At 38.7% G+C, this 17,760-nt stretch overlaps 1 protein-coding gene across 1 annotated transcript in view; it reads left to right on the top strand.

Annotated features, from left to right (window-relative positions):
* The window catches only part of MYH15 (myosin heavy chain 15), a 151,789-nt gene that overhangs the window by 132,337 nt on the left and 1,692 nt on the right, over positions 1-17,760 (top strand). The window contains 3 exon segments of the mRNA XM_034657888.1: positions 1,609-1,713; positions 16,516-16,611; positions 17,524-17,658. Of these exon segments, the coding sequence (XP_034513779.1) occupies positions 1,609-1,713; positions 16,516-16,611; positions 17,524-17,658 (336 nt within the window).

Raw genomic sequence — 17,760 nt, 5'->3', positions numbered from 1 at the left:
ATCAGCAAATAAAGGAAACCGTACTTGTAGTTTCAAATAACAGTTATCATTGCCACTATCAGTAAGACTAGTATAATTCTCTAACCAATAAATATTTAATCTTTATTGTATAAGAACCAAGATTTTTACTATGAGAAAAAACATACAGGTATAAAATGAAAGAACTTAGAATATGTCTTTTTTCTCTAATAAAAAAATACAGGAATGATACTGGTATTTCCAATTCAAATTTAAGATTGCAGGATTTAATTTTGTTTCCAATTGCAATTTCTCCACCATTAAGGCCTAGAACCAGTGCTAACTCAGTAGCAGTGAGCTCCCAACATCGGCTGATAGTAAGGAATTATGATTTTCTTAAAAACGTAATCATAATACTATTATCTGTTAGGATTACATAATGAAATATTTACAGGTGAAATTATATGATGTCTAGGATTTGAGGTAATAAAATGATTTTCCCAGAGGAGTTTAATCAACTTAAAAATACACAAATGCGAGAAAAACCTCATCTTAAAGGGGGCCTCATCGTCTCATGTCTCATCGATAGAACTATGTATTAGTTCCTCTATGATAGAGGGTGAGAAGATTATTTTAATGGACTCATCTACAAGGCACTTGCACACCTGCTGACTTGGCCTCCCCGAGGAAGAGCAAGGACAATGTGTCTGAAGTGGAGGGAGGGAGGCGGCCGAGTAGGAGATGGGGTCAGACATTCCGGCCGCATTCATGCCTCGGGGCATTAGACTTTGCAATTTTAAAAGGGTAGTCAGGAAGGCCCTGTTGAGAAGGTGGCATTCGTGTCAAGAAGGCGGCAGGGAGAGAGCCAGGGACATCTAGGGGAAGAGAAGGAGCAGCCAACAGCCTTCATCCCTCAACTCTCTACCCCCCGTTCTGTTTTATTTCTCCAATCACTTCTCACCATCGAACATATTCTATATTTTGCTTTGTGTGTTCCCCCTCATTAAAATGTATGCTCATACAGGGGACAGATTTTTGTTTGTTCTGTTCACTGCTGAATCCCTAGCCTTGGGGTCTGGTGTGTGGCAGGCATAAAATATTTGTTGAATGAATGTTAACTTTGCTTATAGGACTCTGTCAGGCTGCAGGCGGACTGTTGGTCGGTACTATAGCTCTCCCACAAAACCAGGGCTGTCGGGCAGTGCGTGCCACATATGCCACATGGCCTCAAGGTCGGGCTTCAGAGAGTCAGCTGAATGTGGACAAAGAAGCTGAAGATCACACAGAACACTGTCTGCATCCTTCAAGTGTGCTCTAGCAGATTCCCTGTATACGCACCCATGTTCCTACACACGTGTATGTGCGTGATTTGGGGATCTAACAGGAAACTTGTCCCTTCTGCCTGGATGAGCCCCTCACAGCCTTCAGAGTTTAAACAGGCCTTTTACAAACCCACACAATTCAGTTACCTCGCTGTGGGCGAGGCAGTGTTCCAGAGAGGCTGCCCAGCTTAACCACGGCCAGAGAGAGTGGCTGCGTCTTTCTTGATGACTTCGCCCTATTGCAAAGGACCGTGCCAGTCCGCACATAGGAGGTCACCCTGGCTTGCCGGCTGCTGGCCTGTGGTCTGAAGTCAGGGTCTCGTTGCAGGTTCGCGAACTGGAAGGTGAACTGGAGGGCGCAGTCCGTCACAGTGCCGAGGCCCAGAAGGGAGCCCGCAGGCTGGAGCGATGCGTCAAAGAGCTGGCCTATCAGGTACTCCGGGAATCTGTTGCCTGTTGGGGCGCTGGCGACCCCTGAAATGGCCTTCCAGGCCTCCTGCTGTCCTCTCTCCGTCTCTGCCCTCTCTCCGTGGTAGACCCCCAATGACCATCCCGGGGTGGGGGTGGGGGGGTGGCTGCGCTCTTCGCAGTTTGGGTCGGTCCCTTTCTAAGCTCCAGGAAGCAAAATGCGCGCGGCAAGCGCGATTAGAAGTGCAGAGCTATTTATAGGGCGCCGACGTTCTCGCACACGCCAGCTGCAGCGCTCGCGCTTGCGGGAAGACGCCTTCCTGTGAGAGGCGGGCTGAGAACGAGGTGTAAATGAGGCGGCTGCCAGAGTCGGGCTGGCTCCTCAGCCGGCAGGTGACACGGGACCCTGGCGACACCGAGAGCTCCTAGTCTCTGGGGGCACAAAGCCTCCGGGCCCCCCGACGGCTCGGGTGCCCGTGCCAGGGGGCGGTAAGCCGGCAACTGCTAATGACCGGCCTCCCGAGCGCTCAGCTGCTGCTCCTGGGCCTAGCCTCGGTCTCCCGCAAGTCTCCTGGAAGGCTTCTTACCCGGAATTAAGGCGTTTCCGAAGCCACAAGATAATCCTTCCCTTCATTTTCATCTTCTAACCTGTCTTCCCTTTTCCTCAAGTGGAGGGGGCCATAGATAGAGGCCACGAGAGCAGGGGCGCCGGGTCACGGCCCCGCGGGGGCGGGCGCCTTCCCGGCACACAGTAGGGCCGCATATTGCCGTCGTTGAGCGCGGACGCCGGAGGGCCCTTTCTAGCCCGCTCCTGCTGCAGGCTCTGGCTTATGCCAGTGCAAAGGCAAATTCACTGCGGCCACCACCCACTTTCACAGCAACTATGGATCCGCCCGTCCGATTCTGGTCGCTGAGGCCGGAGTCGCTGTTAGAGAAGCCGCAGTCTTCCTCCCTCGCAGCAAGAAGGCCAGTGTGGATGAGAAAGCTGAGCCCTTCAGAAGCATCATCTTGGGCTAATTAAGATGAAATGAGCTACGTGCGCAGCTCTTCTTTACCGAATAAGTGGTTGTTTTCTAAGACGAGTTTGTCTGACGCTTCTTTAGTTATCCCAAAACCACGCGGGAGTGAGCCTAGGTGCCGCTAGGGAAGCAAGCAGCTGGGGAGCATGAAAGATGTGGCGTTTCTACCCTTTTTCGGAGAGGGGCGAGGAAGCTATCTATGCTGGGGGAGTAAAATGCGGCTTGTTAATAATGTCTGGGTTTTTCTTCTCTTTATTTTCCTGTGGATTATTCATACATTTTTTCTTGTGAAGACAAGTTCATTACAGAACAAAATACCAAGGCTATACTTTCTTGGTTTTCATTGTCCCAAAGAATGCATTCTTGTTCTATTGTGTTTTATCTTTGTTTCTTCTTAGCAATAACCTTATTGTTCCCTCATGTACTAGTATGGAGGTATAGTTCGTAATTTCTTCCAAGTGTCTGCACGGTGCTCGGAGTGTATCTATTCAATTACACAATGATTTTCTGCCATTAAATCAGATAACATCTACTGAGCACCTGTCTCGTGCAAGATATTAAGCTAAGCACTGTAGCTTTAAAGAGACATTAGAGAGCCCTCCACACTCCTTGATATCAGTACCTGATTTTGAAATATCCAAGATAGATGATGACTCAATCCAGTCTGTTCTCCTTTAACATCGAAATAACCACCAGGACTGTGAGGCAGGGTGTTTCATGATAGTATATCATTGGAGCCAATTGAAAATGTCATTTTGAAAGGGGCCTAAATATAGTTTTGATTCCTCAGAAAAATCCTCTGGGAATAGCCTACTACATGGGAAAGGGAATTGAATGTGACCCCAACCACAATCGTTCTATGGCCAGTCCCCATTGAGCATTTGGAAGCTCATCCGATTTCCTCTCTCCAGTACCCAGAATAATGTGCTATTATAAAACAGGACATAGGACTAGAACTTAGAACCGTTATAGAAGGTACAGACAGTTTTTCTGCACCCCCCCATCCACCTGCTCCATTTTAACTTCAACTGCTTTCTATATTCAAGGATCTATGTATAGATGTTATTTAATCCTTACAAATCTAATTACAGATATAGTATCTTCATTTTTAGAGATAAGGAAACAAAATGTGATTTGAGGTAGCTTCTCCGGGAACCAGATGTCAGGATGGAGTTCTAGAAGTACAAGAGATTTATTGAACATAACACCTGGGAAAGACAAAGGCAAGAGCAAGAAGGATCGGGCACAGAAAGCCTTTAGACCACAGTGCAAGTCTGACACCTGTGAAAGGAAAGGGTGAAGGAAGGAGACTGGGCCAGGAGCTTCAAATTGCAGAGCACCTCTGAGCAGTCTCCAGCACAAAGATTGCCTGGAAAGGAGCCCCACGTTGGGCAGAAATGGCCAGATCCTAGTAACTGGTGGGCCCGGGTATTGACTGGGGGCTGCCGGGGAGCAGTGATCTCAGTGTAAATGCTACAGCAGCTCCCAAAGATGCCGCAGCTGGAGGTTTTCAGGTAAGGGCCTGTCTCATAGGTGAATGGCAAGTTCTTCTCTCGAAGGGAAATCTGAGCTGTGCACAGCCATGGCTACCCCAGGGTTGAGATGTGAACCTAAGCCTAAAAAAGACTTTGCCTTCTCAAGTGGAAGGAACATCATGAACATCGGCAACCACTGCTAGCCTCCTTCAGTTTTCTTCTTTATGGCTTCCTGGACTACACAGTAAATTTACTGGCCTCAGTAAATCAGTTTTAAGCAATTAAACTGCTCTTGGTTTCAGAACTTCCTATAAACACATAATTCTATGAATCTTCAAATTTCTCATACCTGGGAGGGACAGGGATGAGCGGCTGAAAACAACAGATTTTATTGAAAAAATAGAGTTGTCTCATTTCCTTATATCTTAGTCCCTGCCCTAGTAAGCTTAAAATTAGTAATTATATACTATCAGACTACGCTTTAAGGTGGGGTGGGGGAGCATTCTAGGCGATAGAAATGGCTCTGTTGAACTTTTATTTCTTTACTTTCATGTATTTATATTGAGATAAAATTGACAGGTAACATTGTATTAGTATTAGGTGTACAACAATAATTTGATGTCTGTTTCCATTGTGAAATGATTAATACAAGTTTAGTTAACATCCATCACCACACATAATTACAAATTTTTATTTCTTGATAACTCTTAAGATGTACTCTCTTAGCAACTTTCAAACATACAGCACTGTATTGTCAACTGTGGTCACCATTCTCAACATTCCATTCCCAGGACTTACTCATCTTATAACTGGAATTTTGTACCTCTTGACCACCTTGACCCATTTTCCCCACCCCCATATACCCCTGTCTTTGGCCACTATCAATCTGTTTTTTTGTTTCTGAGTTTGGTTTTTTAGATTTTTACATATAGGTAAGATCATATATTACTTCTCTTTCTCTGACTTATTTCACTTAGTATAATGCCCTTAAGGATTACAAATGGCAGGACTTCCTTTTTTTTATGGCTAAATAATGTTCCATTCTATGTGCAGATACACATACTCCATTTTCTTCATTCATTTGTTGATTGATACTTAGGTTGCTTGCATGTCTTGGCTACTGTAAATAATGCTGTCATGAACATGGGAATGCAGAGATCTTTTTAAGATAGTGATTTTGTTTCCTTCAGATAAATAACCAGAAGTGGAATTGCTGAATCATATGGTAGTTCTATTTTTAATTTTTTGAGGAAACCTCCATACCATTTTCCACAGTGGTTGCACCAGTTTGCATCCCCAACAGCAATGCACAAGTGCTCCCTTTTCTCATCAACACTTGTTATTTCTTGTCTTTATGATGGTATCTCATTGTGATTTGGATTTGCATTTTCCTGATGGTGAGTGATGTTGAGCACCTTTTCATGCACCTAATGGCCATATGTATATCTTCTTTGAAAAAATGTCCATACAGATCCTCTGTTCATTTTTTTTTAATTCCAGTATAATTAATGTACAGTGTTATATTAGTTTCAGATATGCAATATACTGATTCAACAATTCTATACATCACTCAGTGCTCACCAAGATAAATGTACTATTAATCCCCTTTATCTATTTTACCCATCCCCCCACCCATTTCCCATCTGGTAACTACCAGTTCTCTATATTTAAGAGTCTGCTTTTCATTTGTCTCTTTTTTTGTTTGCTTGTTTGTTCTGTTGCTTAAATTCCACATATGAGTGAAACTATAGGATATCTGTCTCTGACCGACTTATTTTACCTAGCATTATACCCTTTAGATCTATCCATGTTTTTGCAAATGGCAAGATTTCATTTTTTTATAGCTGAATAATATTCTGTGTGTATATATACCACTTCTTTATCCATTCATCTTTTTTTTTTAAGATTTTATTTATTTATTTGGCAGAGACAGCCAGCAAGAGAGAGAGAACACAAGCAGGGGGCGTGGGAGAGGAAGAAGCAGGCTCCTAGCGGAGGAGCCTGATGTGGGGCTCGATCCCATAACGCTGGGATCACGCCCTGAGCCAAAGGCAGACGCTTAACAACTGTGCCACCCAGGCACCCCTATCCATTCATCTTTTGATGGACACTTGGGTTGCTTCCATATTTTGGCTATTGAAACTAATACTGCAATAAACATAGTAGTGCATATATCTTTTTGAATTAGTGTTTTCATATTCTTTGGGTAAATACTCAGTAGTGGAATTACTGGATCATATGGTAATTATTTTTTGAGGAAACTCCCTACTGTTTTCCACAGTGGCTGCACCAGTTTGCATTCCCACCAACAGTGCATGAGGGTTCCCTTTTCTCTACATCTTGGCCAATGCTTGTTTCTTGTTGTTTTTCTTTTTTCTTTTAGCCATTCTGATAGGTGTGAAGTGATATCTCATAGTTGTTTTGATTTGCATTTCACTGATAATTAATGATGTTGAACATTTTTGCATGTTTCTGTTCCCCAGCCCATTTTCCAAATCATATTTTTTGTTTTCTGTTTTGTTCTGTTTTGCTATTCAGTTGTATGAGTTCTTTGTGTATCTTGGATATTAATCCCTTATCAGGTTTAGGATTTAAAAATATTTTCTCCTATTCCACGGGTAGCCTTTTTATTTTTTTGACTGTTTCCTTTCCTGTATGGAAGTATTTTAGTTTGCTGTAGTCCCACTTACTTATTTTTGCTTCTGTTCCCTTTGTTTTTGCTGTCAAATCCAAATTTCATAGCTAAGACCAATTTTGAGGAGTTTATCCCATGTTTTCTTCTAAGAGTTTTATAGTATCATGGTTTCTTTCACATCTTACATTTAAGTCTTTAAGCCATTTTGAGCTAATTTTGTGTATGGTATAAGAAAGTGGTCTAGTTTCATTCTTTTGCCTGTGGCTGTCCAATTTTCCCAACACCATCTATTAAAGAGACTCTCCTTGTATATGCTTAGCTCCTTTGTCATAAATTAATTGATCATATATATGTGGGCTTATTTCTGGGCTATTTTGTTTCATTGATCTATGTGTCTGTTTTTACGTCAATACCATACTGTTTTGATTACTACAGCTTTATAATACATTTTGAAATCAGGAAGCATGATGCACTGAGTTTTCTTCTTTTTCAATTTCTTTGGCTATTTGGGGTCTTTTGTGGTTCCATACAAATTTTTAAAATTGTTCTATGTCTGTGAAAAATGCCATTGAAATTGTGATAGTCATTGCGCTGAAACTGTAAATTGCTATGAGTAATATGAACATTTTAATATTAATTCTTCCAGTCCATGAGCATGGAATATCTTTCCATTTTATTTGTGTCATCTTAAATTTCTTTCATCAATATCTTATATTTTTCAGGTCACAGGTCTTTCATCCCTTTGGTTAAATTTATTCCTATTTTATTCTTTTTGGTGCATTTGTAAATGGGATTGTTTTCTTTCTTTTAAGATTTATTTATTTTAGAAAGAGAGCACAAGCAGGGGGAGGGGCAGAGGAAGAAGGAGACAAAGCAGACTCCCTGCTGAGTGGGGAACCCGACTCAGAGTTCAATCCCAGGACCCTGAGATCATGACCTGAGCTGAAATCAAGAGTCAGGTGCTTAACTGACTGAGGTGCCCCAGGATTGTTTTCTTAATTTCTCTTTCTGATAGTTCGCTGCTAGTGTACAGAAACACAAGTGATTTCTGTATGTTGATTTTATATCCTGCAACTTTACTGACTGTCTATTATTTCTTATGGTTTTTGGTGGAGTTTATAGGGTTTTTTGTTTTGTTTTGTTACATATGCTGTTATATTATCTGCAAATCAGGACAGTTTTACTTCTTCCTTTCTGATTTGAATGCCTTCTGTCTTTTTCTTGCCTAATTGCTTTGGCTGGGACATCCAGCAATATGTTGAATAAAAGTGGTAAGAGTAGGCATCTTTGTCTTATTTCTGATCTGAGGAAAATCTCAGTTTTTCTCAATTGAGAATGATATTAGCCCTGGGTTTTTTATATACAGCCTTTATTATCTTGAGATACAACCCTCTATAACCACGTTATTGAGAGGTTTTATCATGAGTTGATGTTGAATTTTGTCAAATGCTTTTTCTGCAATGTATTGAGACGATCATATGATTTCTGTCCTTCATTTAATTAATGAAGTGTATCACATTGATTTGCAGATGTCGAACCGTCTTTGCACCCTTGGAATAAATCTAAAATAAATCCAAAATAAATTCGATCATGGCATATGATCCTTTTAATATATCGTTGAATTCAGTTTACTAATACTTTCTTGAGGATTTTTGTATCTATGTTCATCAGGGATACTGGTCTGTAGTTTTCTTTATTTCTTTCCTCTCTCTTTCTTATGGTTTGATATCAGGGTAATGCTGACCTTGTAAAAGGTGTTTGGAAGTGTTCCCTGTTCTTCAGTTTTGGAAAGAAATTTGGGAAGAATTGGTATTAATTCTTCTTTAAACATTTGAAAGAATTTACCAGTGAAGACATCTGGTCCTGGACTTCTATTTGTTGGGAAGGTTTTTATTATTAATCCAATTGCCTTACTAGTAATTAGTCTGTTCAGTTTTTTTTCCCTGTATTGAGCCTTATTTATTTATTTATTTAATTAATTAATTAATTTATTCTTAACATTTTATTTTTTTTAATCATAATAAGTGTACTCTTTAATCCCCATCCCTTAATTCCCCAATCCCTCCACCTACTTCCCCTCTGGTAACCATCTGTTTGTTCTCTGTAGTTAAAAGTCTGTTTCTTGGTCTGTCTCTCTCCCTTTTTTTTTTTCTTTACTCATTTGTTTTGTTTCTTAAATTCCACATATGAGTAAGATCATATGGTTTTAGTCTTTCTCTGACTGGCTTATTTCACTTAGCATTATACTCTCTAGTTCTGTCGATGTTGTTGTAAATGGCAAGATTTCATTCTTTTTTTATGACTGAATAATATACCAATAATATGGCTGAATACACACACACACCATATCTTCTTTATCCATTCATGTGGGCTGCTTCTATAGTTTGGCTATTATAAATGCTACACCAAACATAGGGGTGCATGTATCCCTTTGAATTAGTGTTTTTGTACATTTTGGGTAAATATCCAGTAGTGCAATTCCTGAATCATAGGCTATTTCTATTTTCAATTTTTTGAGGAAACCCCATACTGTTTTCATAATGGCTCCACCAATTTACATTCCCACCCACAATGCAAGAGGGTTCCTTTACCTCCACATCCTTGCCAACACTTGTTATTTCTTGTGTTTTTTATTTGTTCAGATTTTCTATTTTTTCATGATTGAGTCTTGGTAGGTTGTATATTCTAAGAATTTATCATTTTCTATTAGGTTGTCCAAAATTTTAGCATATAGTGTTTATAACAGTTTCTTATGATCCTGTGCATTTCTGTGGTATCACTTGTAATGACTTCTCTTTCATTTCTAATTTTATTTGAGTCCTCACTCTTTTTTCTTGGTGAGTCTAGCTAAAAGTCTATCAATTTTGTTTATTTGAAATTTTGCTGTTGTCGAAGTACAGGTGACATAGAATGTTATATTAGTTTCATGTGTACAACATAGTGATTTGACACCTCTAGATGTTACGCTATGTTCTCCACAAGTGTAGCTACTGTCTGCCACAATATAATGCTAATACAATACCATTGGCTATTTTCCCTATGCTGTGCCTTTCATCCCATGACTTATTCATTGCAAAAATGGAAGCCTGTACTTCTCACTCCCCTTACCTCTTTTGCCCATCCCTCACCACCACCACTGGCAACCACCAGTTCTCTGTATTGAAGATTCTGTTTTTGCTATTTTTGTTAGTTTCTTCATTTTGCTTTTTAGATTACACATGTAAGTGAAATCATATGGCATTTATCTTTCTCTGGCTTATTTCCCTTAGCATATAATACCCTCTGGGTCCATCCATGTTGCTGCAAATAGCAAGATTGCATCCTTTTTTATGGCTGAGTAATATTCTGTTATACACACACACACACACACACAAACACCACATCTTCTTTTTCCATTCATCTGTGTGTGGACACAGGTTGTTTCCACATCTTGGCTATTGTAAATAATGCTGCAATAAACATAGGGGTGCATATATCTTTGCAGATTGTGTTTTGTATTCTTCAGGTAAATACCCAGTAGTGAAATTACTGGATTGTATGGTATTTCTATTTTTGATTTTTTGAGAAACCTCCATACTGTTTTCCATAGTGGCTATACCAATTTACATTCCCACCAATAATGCACAAAAGTTCTTTTTTTCTCCACATCCTTGCCAACACGTTTCTTGTGTTTTCAATTTTAGCCATTCTGACAGGTGAAAGGTGATATCTCATTGGGGTTTTGATTTGCATTCCACTGGTGATTAGTGATGTTGAGCATCTTTTCTTATGTCTGTTGGCCATCTAATCTATATGCCTTCTTTGAAAAATGTCTGTTAGGTCCTCTGCCCATTTTAAAATCAGATTATTTGGGGTTTTGGTATTAAGTTATTTAAGTTCTTCATAAATTTTGGATATTAACCCCTTAACAGGTATGTCATTTGCAAATACATTCTCCCATTCAGTAGGTGGTCTTTTTGTTTTGTCGATGGTTTCCTTTGCTGTGCAAAAGCTTTTTAGTTTGGTATAATCCCAATAGTTTATTTGTGCTTTTGTTTCCCTGCCTAAGGAGATGTACCCATTAAATAAATAAGTAAATTAATTAATTAATTAAAAGAAAAGGAGACATACCCATAAATATGTTGCTAAGGCTGATGTCCAAGAGATTACTGCCTATGTTTTCTTCTAGGAGTTTTATGGTTTCAGGTCTCACATTTAAGTCTTTAATATATTTGGAATTTATTATTGTGTATGATGTAAAAAAGTGGTCCAGTTTCATTCTTTTGCATGTAGTTGTCCAGATTTCCCAGCACCACTTATTGAAGAGACTGTCTTTCTTTATTGTATATTCTATCAGCCTTTGTCATAAATTAACTGACTATATAGGTGTAAGTTTATTTGGGGGCTCTCTATTCTGTTCAATTGATCTATGTGTCTATTTTTATGCCAATACCACACTGTTTTATTATAACTTTATAGTATATCTTGAAATCTGAGAATGTTGTAGCTCCAGTTTTGTTCTTTCTCAAGATTGCTTTGGCTATTTGGGGTCTTTTGTGGTTCTACAAATTTTAGTATTATTTGTTCTAGATCTGTGAAAAATACTATTGTTATTTTGATAAGGAGTACATTGAATCTGTAGAATTGTTTTCTTAATTTATCTTTCTGCTACTTCATTATTAGTGTATAGAAAAGCAACAGATTTATGTATATTAGTTTTGTATCTAGCAACTTTACTGAATTCATTTATTCATTTCTTCTAGGTTATCCAATTTTTTGCATATTAATTATTTATAGTAGTTTCTTATGATCCTTTGTATTTATGTGGCATCAGTTGTAATGTCTCCTTTTCCATTTCTAATTTTTTTTTATTTGAGTCCTCTCTCTTTTTTTCTTGGTGCATCTAGTTAAACATTTATCAATTTTGTTTATCTTTTAAAAAAATAGCTCTTAGTTTCATTGGTCTTTTCTATTGTCTTTTTAGTCTTTACTTCATTTATTTTCATTCTGATCTTTGTTATTTCCTTTCTTCTAGTAACTTAGGTCTTTGTTTTTTTCTTCTAGTTCCTTAAGGCATGAAGTTAGGTTGTTTATTTGAGATCATTCTTAATTTCTTAATGTGGATATTTATTACTATGAGCTTCCCTCTTAGAACTGTTTTTGCTGTATTGCATAAGTTTTGGTATGTTGTATTTCCATTTTCATTTGCCTCAAGGTATTTTTTTAATGGAAAAAAAGTAAGTTTATTTTGATAAGAGGTAAAATCCACAGTGAAGAAATTAGAGGTACAAACATTCATGTGAAGAACAATATAACATCAAAGTATTTTAAAGAACAACTTTTTGTTTTGTTTTGTTTTAGTTTCAGAGGTAGAATTTAGTGATTCATTAGTTGCATATAAGCCTCAAGGTATTTTTTTTTGGTATTTTTAATTTCTCTTTTGATTTCTTCTTTGATCCATTGGTTCTTTAGTGGCATTGTTTGATCTTCATATATTTGAATTTTCCAGTATTTTTTTTCTTCTAATTTCAGTTTCATACTGTTGTGGTCAGAAAAGATACTTGATATGATTTTATCCTTTTCAATTTTTAAGACTTGTTTTGTGAACTAACATCTGATCTATTCTGAGGAATGTTATATGCATGCTTGAGAATAATGTGTATTCTGTTGCTTTTGGTTAGAATGTATACAGTCTGTTAAGTCCATCTGTTCTAATGTTTTGTTTAAAGACTATGTTTCCTTAGTTATTTTCTGCCTGTATGATCTATCTATTGATGAAAATTGGGTATTAAAGTCCCCTACTATTTTTGTATTGCTGTTTATTTCTCCCTTTGGGTCTGTTAATATTTGCTTTATATATGTAGATGTTCCTATATTGGTACATAGATGTTTACCAGTGCTATACACCCTCCTGTTGGTTTGACCCCTTTATCGTTATATAATGACCTTTGTCTCTTATTGAGATCATTGTCTTAACATCTATTTTGTATGGTAGAAGTGTAGCTATCCCACCTTCATTTTGGTTAACATTTGCAGGGAATATCTTGTTACATTCCTTCACTTTTAGTCTGTGTGTGTCTTTAGATCTGAAGTGAGTCTCTTGTAGACAGCAGGTAGATGAGTCTTGTTTTTTTATCCATTCAACTACTTTGTCTTTTGATTGGAGAATTTGGTCCACTTATATTTCAAGTGATTATTGATAGGGATGTACATAATTGCCAGTTTGTTAGTTTTCTGGCTATTTTGTAATTCTTGTGTTCCTTTCTTCTGCTCTGGCTTTCTTTGTGATTTGATGATTTTCTGTAGTATGGTTAGATTCCTTTCTCTTTGCCTTGTGTGTCTACTGTAGGTTTTTGTATCTGCTGTATCTATTGTAGGTTTTTGCTTTGTGGTTACCATGAGGCTTACATAAAACAACCTGTATTTATAGTAGTCTATTTTAAGCTTCAGTAGGGATGCATTCTAAAACTCTGAATTTTTACTCCCCTCCCTGCCCACATTTTATTTTTTTGATGTCACTATTTACATATTTTTATCTTGTGTGTTCATTAACAGATTTTGAAATTAGTTATTTTTACTGCTTTTGTCTTTTAGCCTTCGTAGTAGATATATAAGTGATTTACTCACCACCATTAGGGCATATTATGAATTTTATGTGTTTATCTTTAGTAGTGAGATTTATATGTTTTGTCTTTACCAGTGAGATTTATATGTTCATTTTCCTGTTACTTATTAGTGCCCTTTCATTTCAGCTTATTGAAGTCCCCTGAACATTTCTTTTATGATGGCCAGTCTAATGATACTGAATGCCTTCAGGTCTTGCTTGTCTGGAAAACTGTTTATCTCTCTTTCAGTTCTGAAGGACAACTTTGCCAGGTCGAGTATTCTTGTTTGGCAGGTTTTTTGGGTTTTTTTTGTTTTTTTTTTTTTCCTTTTTCTTCAGTCTTTGAATGTATTATACCATTTCCTGCTGGCCTGGAAAGGTTTTGCTGAAAAATCTGCTTATACAGTCCTATGGGGTTTCCCTTATATGTAACAAGTTGTTTTCTCTTGCTACTTTTAAGATTCTCTCCCTGTCTTTGACAATTTAATATTTTATGTTTTGGTGTGGGCCTCTTTGGGTTCATTTTATTTGGAAATCTCTGAACTTCCTGGATCTGGATGTCTGTTTCTTTCCCCCAGTTAGGGAAGTTTCCAGCCATTATTTTTTTTCAAAATTTTTATGCCCCTTTCTCTCTATATTCTCCTTCTGGGACCCCTATAGTGCAAATGTTAGTTTGCTTGATGTTCTCCTATAAGTCGTTTAAGCTATCTTCACTCTTTTTCATTCTTTATTTTTTTACTGCTCTGAGATGAATTCCACTGCCCTGTCTTCAAGTTCACTGATCCTTTCTTCTGCTTCACTTAGTCTGCTGTTGAACCTCCCTATTGTAGTTTTCAGTCCACTTACTGTATTCTTCATCACTGTGATTCTGTTTGGTACTTTCTTATATTTTCTGTCTCGTTGTTGAAATTTACCTTTTGTTCATGCATTGTTCTCCTGAGCTTGGTGAGCACCTTTATGACCATTATTTTGAACTCTTTATCAGATAAACCACTTACCTCTTTTTCTGAGATTTTATTTTGCTCTTTTGTTTGGAGCATATTCCTCTGTTCCTTCATTTTCTTTTCCTCTCTGAACTGACTTCTATGCATTACATAAAACAGGTACCTCTCCCAGTCTCAACTGAGTGGCCCGATGTAGGAGATTATCTTTATTGTTCAATACTTCTCTAACTTTTCATTGTTTCCAAAATCTTTGTGATTGCCCAAGCAGTCTTCTTTGTTCTTAGTGGCTCCCAATAATTGAGGATGTCCTAGCATATTAGCATCCCAAATAGGAGGATCTCAGTACCTAGATGCAGGCTGACTGGAAACTGGATCCTCAGGTAGGAGCTTTTAAAATATGCAAAGATACCTCTTCTAGGGCAAGACTGGGGAATGGACATTTCTGTATATTTTTGTGCTGAGCCTTGGGGTGCTAGCCATTTAAGAACTGTTTATTTGCTACCATCCCATTGATTCTGTGAACACAAGCCCTGCTGGCCACCAGAGCCAAGCTATCAAGGGATGTGTCTTCTGGGCAGAGCTACAAAATTCAGGGCACCAGATCTGTGCATAAGCTCCTTTCTCAGCAGCATCAGCAAGCTAGGGTAGGGCAGATGGAGAGTAGAAAGCTGGCCCCCACCAGCCTCCCAGTCTCTGGGGAAGATTGCAGTCAGTCCCTTGATGTATGTTAAATTAGAAGCCAACTCCTCAGCCACAGCTACTAAAATAAATGAATTGGTCTCTTTTACAGAATGATGGCATTTCAGTATGCTGCTTCTATACTGTGCCATGGCAGGGGAAGGGGCAGCTGGTTAAGCAGTTTTTGTTTGTTTGTTGCAGTCCTATGGGACCCATGAACATAAATCATCTCACTTGCCACCAGAGCCATGCCTTCATGGGGTATTCCTTGGGCAGCAGCTACAAAACTAGGATGCCAAACATGCACAAGCTCCTTTCTGAGAGATATCAGAAACCTAGAGTGAGGCAGACGGCAAGTGTGAATAAGATGCCTACTTGCCTCTCCAGCCTCTGGAGAGTATTGCAGTCGCCCCTTGATGTGTTTTAAATTAGAAGCCTGCCCCTAGACTGCAACTACTAAGATAAGCCTCTTTCATGGAAATACTGGGTGTTTCTATCTATTGCCTCTGTGCTGTATTGGGGGGGGGGAGATATTGACTGAACTTACAGAGGTGGGAATAAGCAGGAGAGCTGAGAGGTAATAAGAGATGAGCCTAGTTGGAGTGGAGGAGGTTTGTGGGAGGCAGTGGAAGGTAGGTGGAAAGACAGTGAAAGTCACCAAAGGTGTTGACATTTGATGAAATAGGTAAGATGAAAATTGAGCAGCAGGGGTAGATGTTGATTAAGTCAGTATCTCAACCATCAGCCAGTTGAGATGTTCTTTTGGGAAGCTCAAGAGCTCCAAAATGGAGATACTCTACTTAAAAGGGGATAGGAAAGTAGAGGATGTGCAGTCTCTTGCCTGCCTGCCTGCCTGCCTCTCCCCTCCTGTTTCCTCAGAATACTCAAGGCTCTATAGAGCACAGTTGAGAAACATTATCTTAGATTTCCTTTCTCTAGCCCAAGCCTGGATTGCAATGGAAGCAATGAGAATGTACACACCAACATCCCCAAAGCTCATAGAATTTTCCTATCTTTGCTGATGCCCACACAAGAATTCCAGAAAACTTACCTTTTCTATAGTTTCATTTTCCAAAACCAAAAGTCAATTAGAAAGTTCAAGGGAAGAGTTGGTTTGATTAGTGAGAGGGGAAGATTGGTTTCTAGTTTTGCACATGCAGCTTTTGTAACAATGGTACTTCATTCCTACTGAGAAACCACAGGCAGGTGTAGCTTGGTTAGTTTGGGAGGGCTGGTGACCAAATTGAAACTAGCGGCTTTAACTTCTATTTCAGCAAAGGCTAGTGGAGTTCTATGATGGATCAGGAGAAAGGACTGTCAGTGCTCAGAGCTGTGTTAATTTCTCAAAACTTGGGATAAATAATGTTAGACCCATTTTTCAAATCATAACTCAAATATGTTGTTTAATAAAGTTTCCTAAATCTTATTTTCTCATGAGGCAACTCCCAATGTAGACTGCTGGATCATTCAAATCACATACCTATGCATTTCAGGCAGAGGAAGACAAGAAAAATCTGAGCAGGATGCAGACTCTGATGGATAAGCTTCAGCTACAAGTACAAAGTTACAAGCAGCAAATGGAGGCAGCAGTAAGTACCTGGGGCTGTTGCAGTCTCACGGATTTCCCAGTTGTTTTTGAATAATGGAGATAGGTAAACACTTTGTCTAGAGGGACCAGCTCAGCTTAAAGTCTGCTCATTCTCTAGTTTTTCTCAAACTAGAATTGTCACTTATGCTCAAAAAATTGTTACTTTTCCTTCCAGGGACCCAGAGCTCTTACCCTCAACCTTGTGGTTCTACTCAAACATGTGCATTGCAAGAAATGAGTCCAGTAACACATGGTGTTGTATAGGGATGGTGAATTTTTTATCAGGTAGTCACCCTGGGGCCTTCCTCACCCCAAAATCTTGGGTGAGCATAAATGTGACTCACAGTCCTTTTTCCTGATGAGCCTGGACATAACTGTGGCCCAAACTACCATCATTTGAAATGTACTTGCCAACCCTGGGTTAATAGCCATAGCTACATAGACTGTAATTCATAAGTGCCATATATATTGGTTTATACCTTGTATCTTTTGAGGGGTTTTGAATTATTTCAATGATTCAGGCTGAAACACTGGTAGGTCTAAAAATTACCTGTTGACCTGTGTAATTTTTAAAGATAAACCTCCTCTACTCAAAGGTAAACCAGGATATTTAACTGATTATGAAACAATTGTGGTTTTTCTTACATGTAACCTGCCTGTGAAAGCCATACCACATCCAATTAGTGGAACATGCTGAGCAGGTTCTAAATTTCCAGAGAACAATGGTTATAAAAATGGATCTCATGCCTATTAGAAAGTCTGAATCCTTATATATCATACCAAAATATACTCTGTTCAATACTCAGAAGTTTAGATTCCTTTCACACATTTTATCAACTCTTTCATGTCAAAGCAGAAAAAAATGACTATGTAGGCACAGGGATATTTTTTCATTTTTTTTTTATTTTTATAGGAAGCACAAGCCAATCAGTATCTTTCCAAGTATAAGAAGCAGCGACATGAGTTGAATGAAGTTAGGGAAAGGGCAGAGATAGCAGAGTCTCAAGTCAATACGCTCAAGATCAAAGCAAAAGAGTCTAGAAAGAAGGTATGTCAGATATTCAACTTTGCTGTAGTTCTTGAAGTGTGTGTGTTTAGAACTCATGGCATCACACAGACCAGAACAAGAAGTTATTTTTTAAGAGACTTT

This window comes from Ailuropoda melanoleuca, chromosome 1 (assembly GCF_002007445.2).
Source record: "Ailuropoda melanoleuca isolate Jingjing chromosome 1, ASM200744v2, whole genome shotgun sequence".
Taxonomy (NCBI): domain Eukaryota; kingdom Metazoa; phylum Chordata; class Mammalia; order Carnivora; family Ursidae; genus Ailuropoda; species Ailuropoda melanoleuca.
Note: the sequence above shows the minus strand (reverse complement) of the source record. Positions and strands in the feature narration are given on the sequence as shown.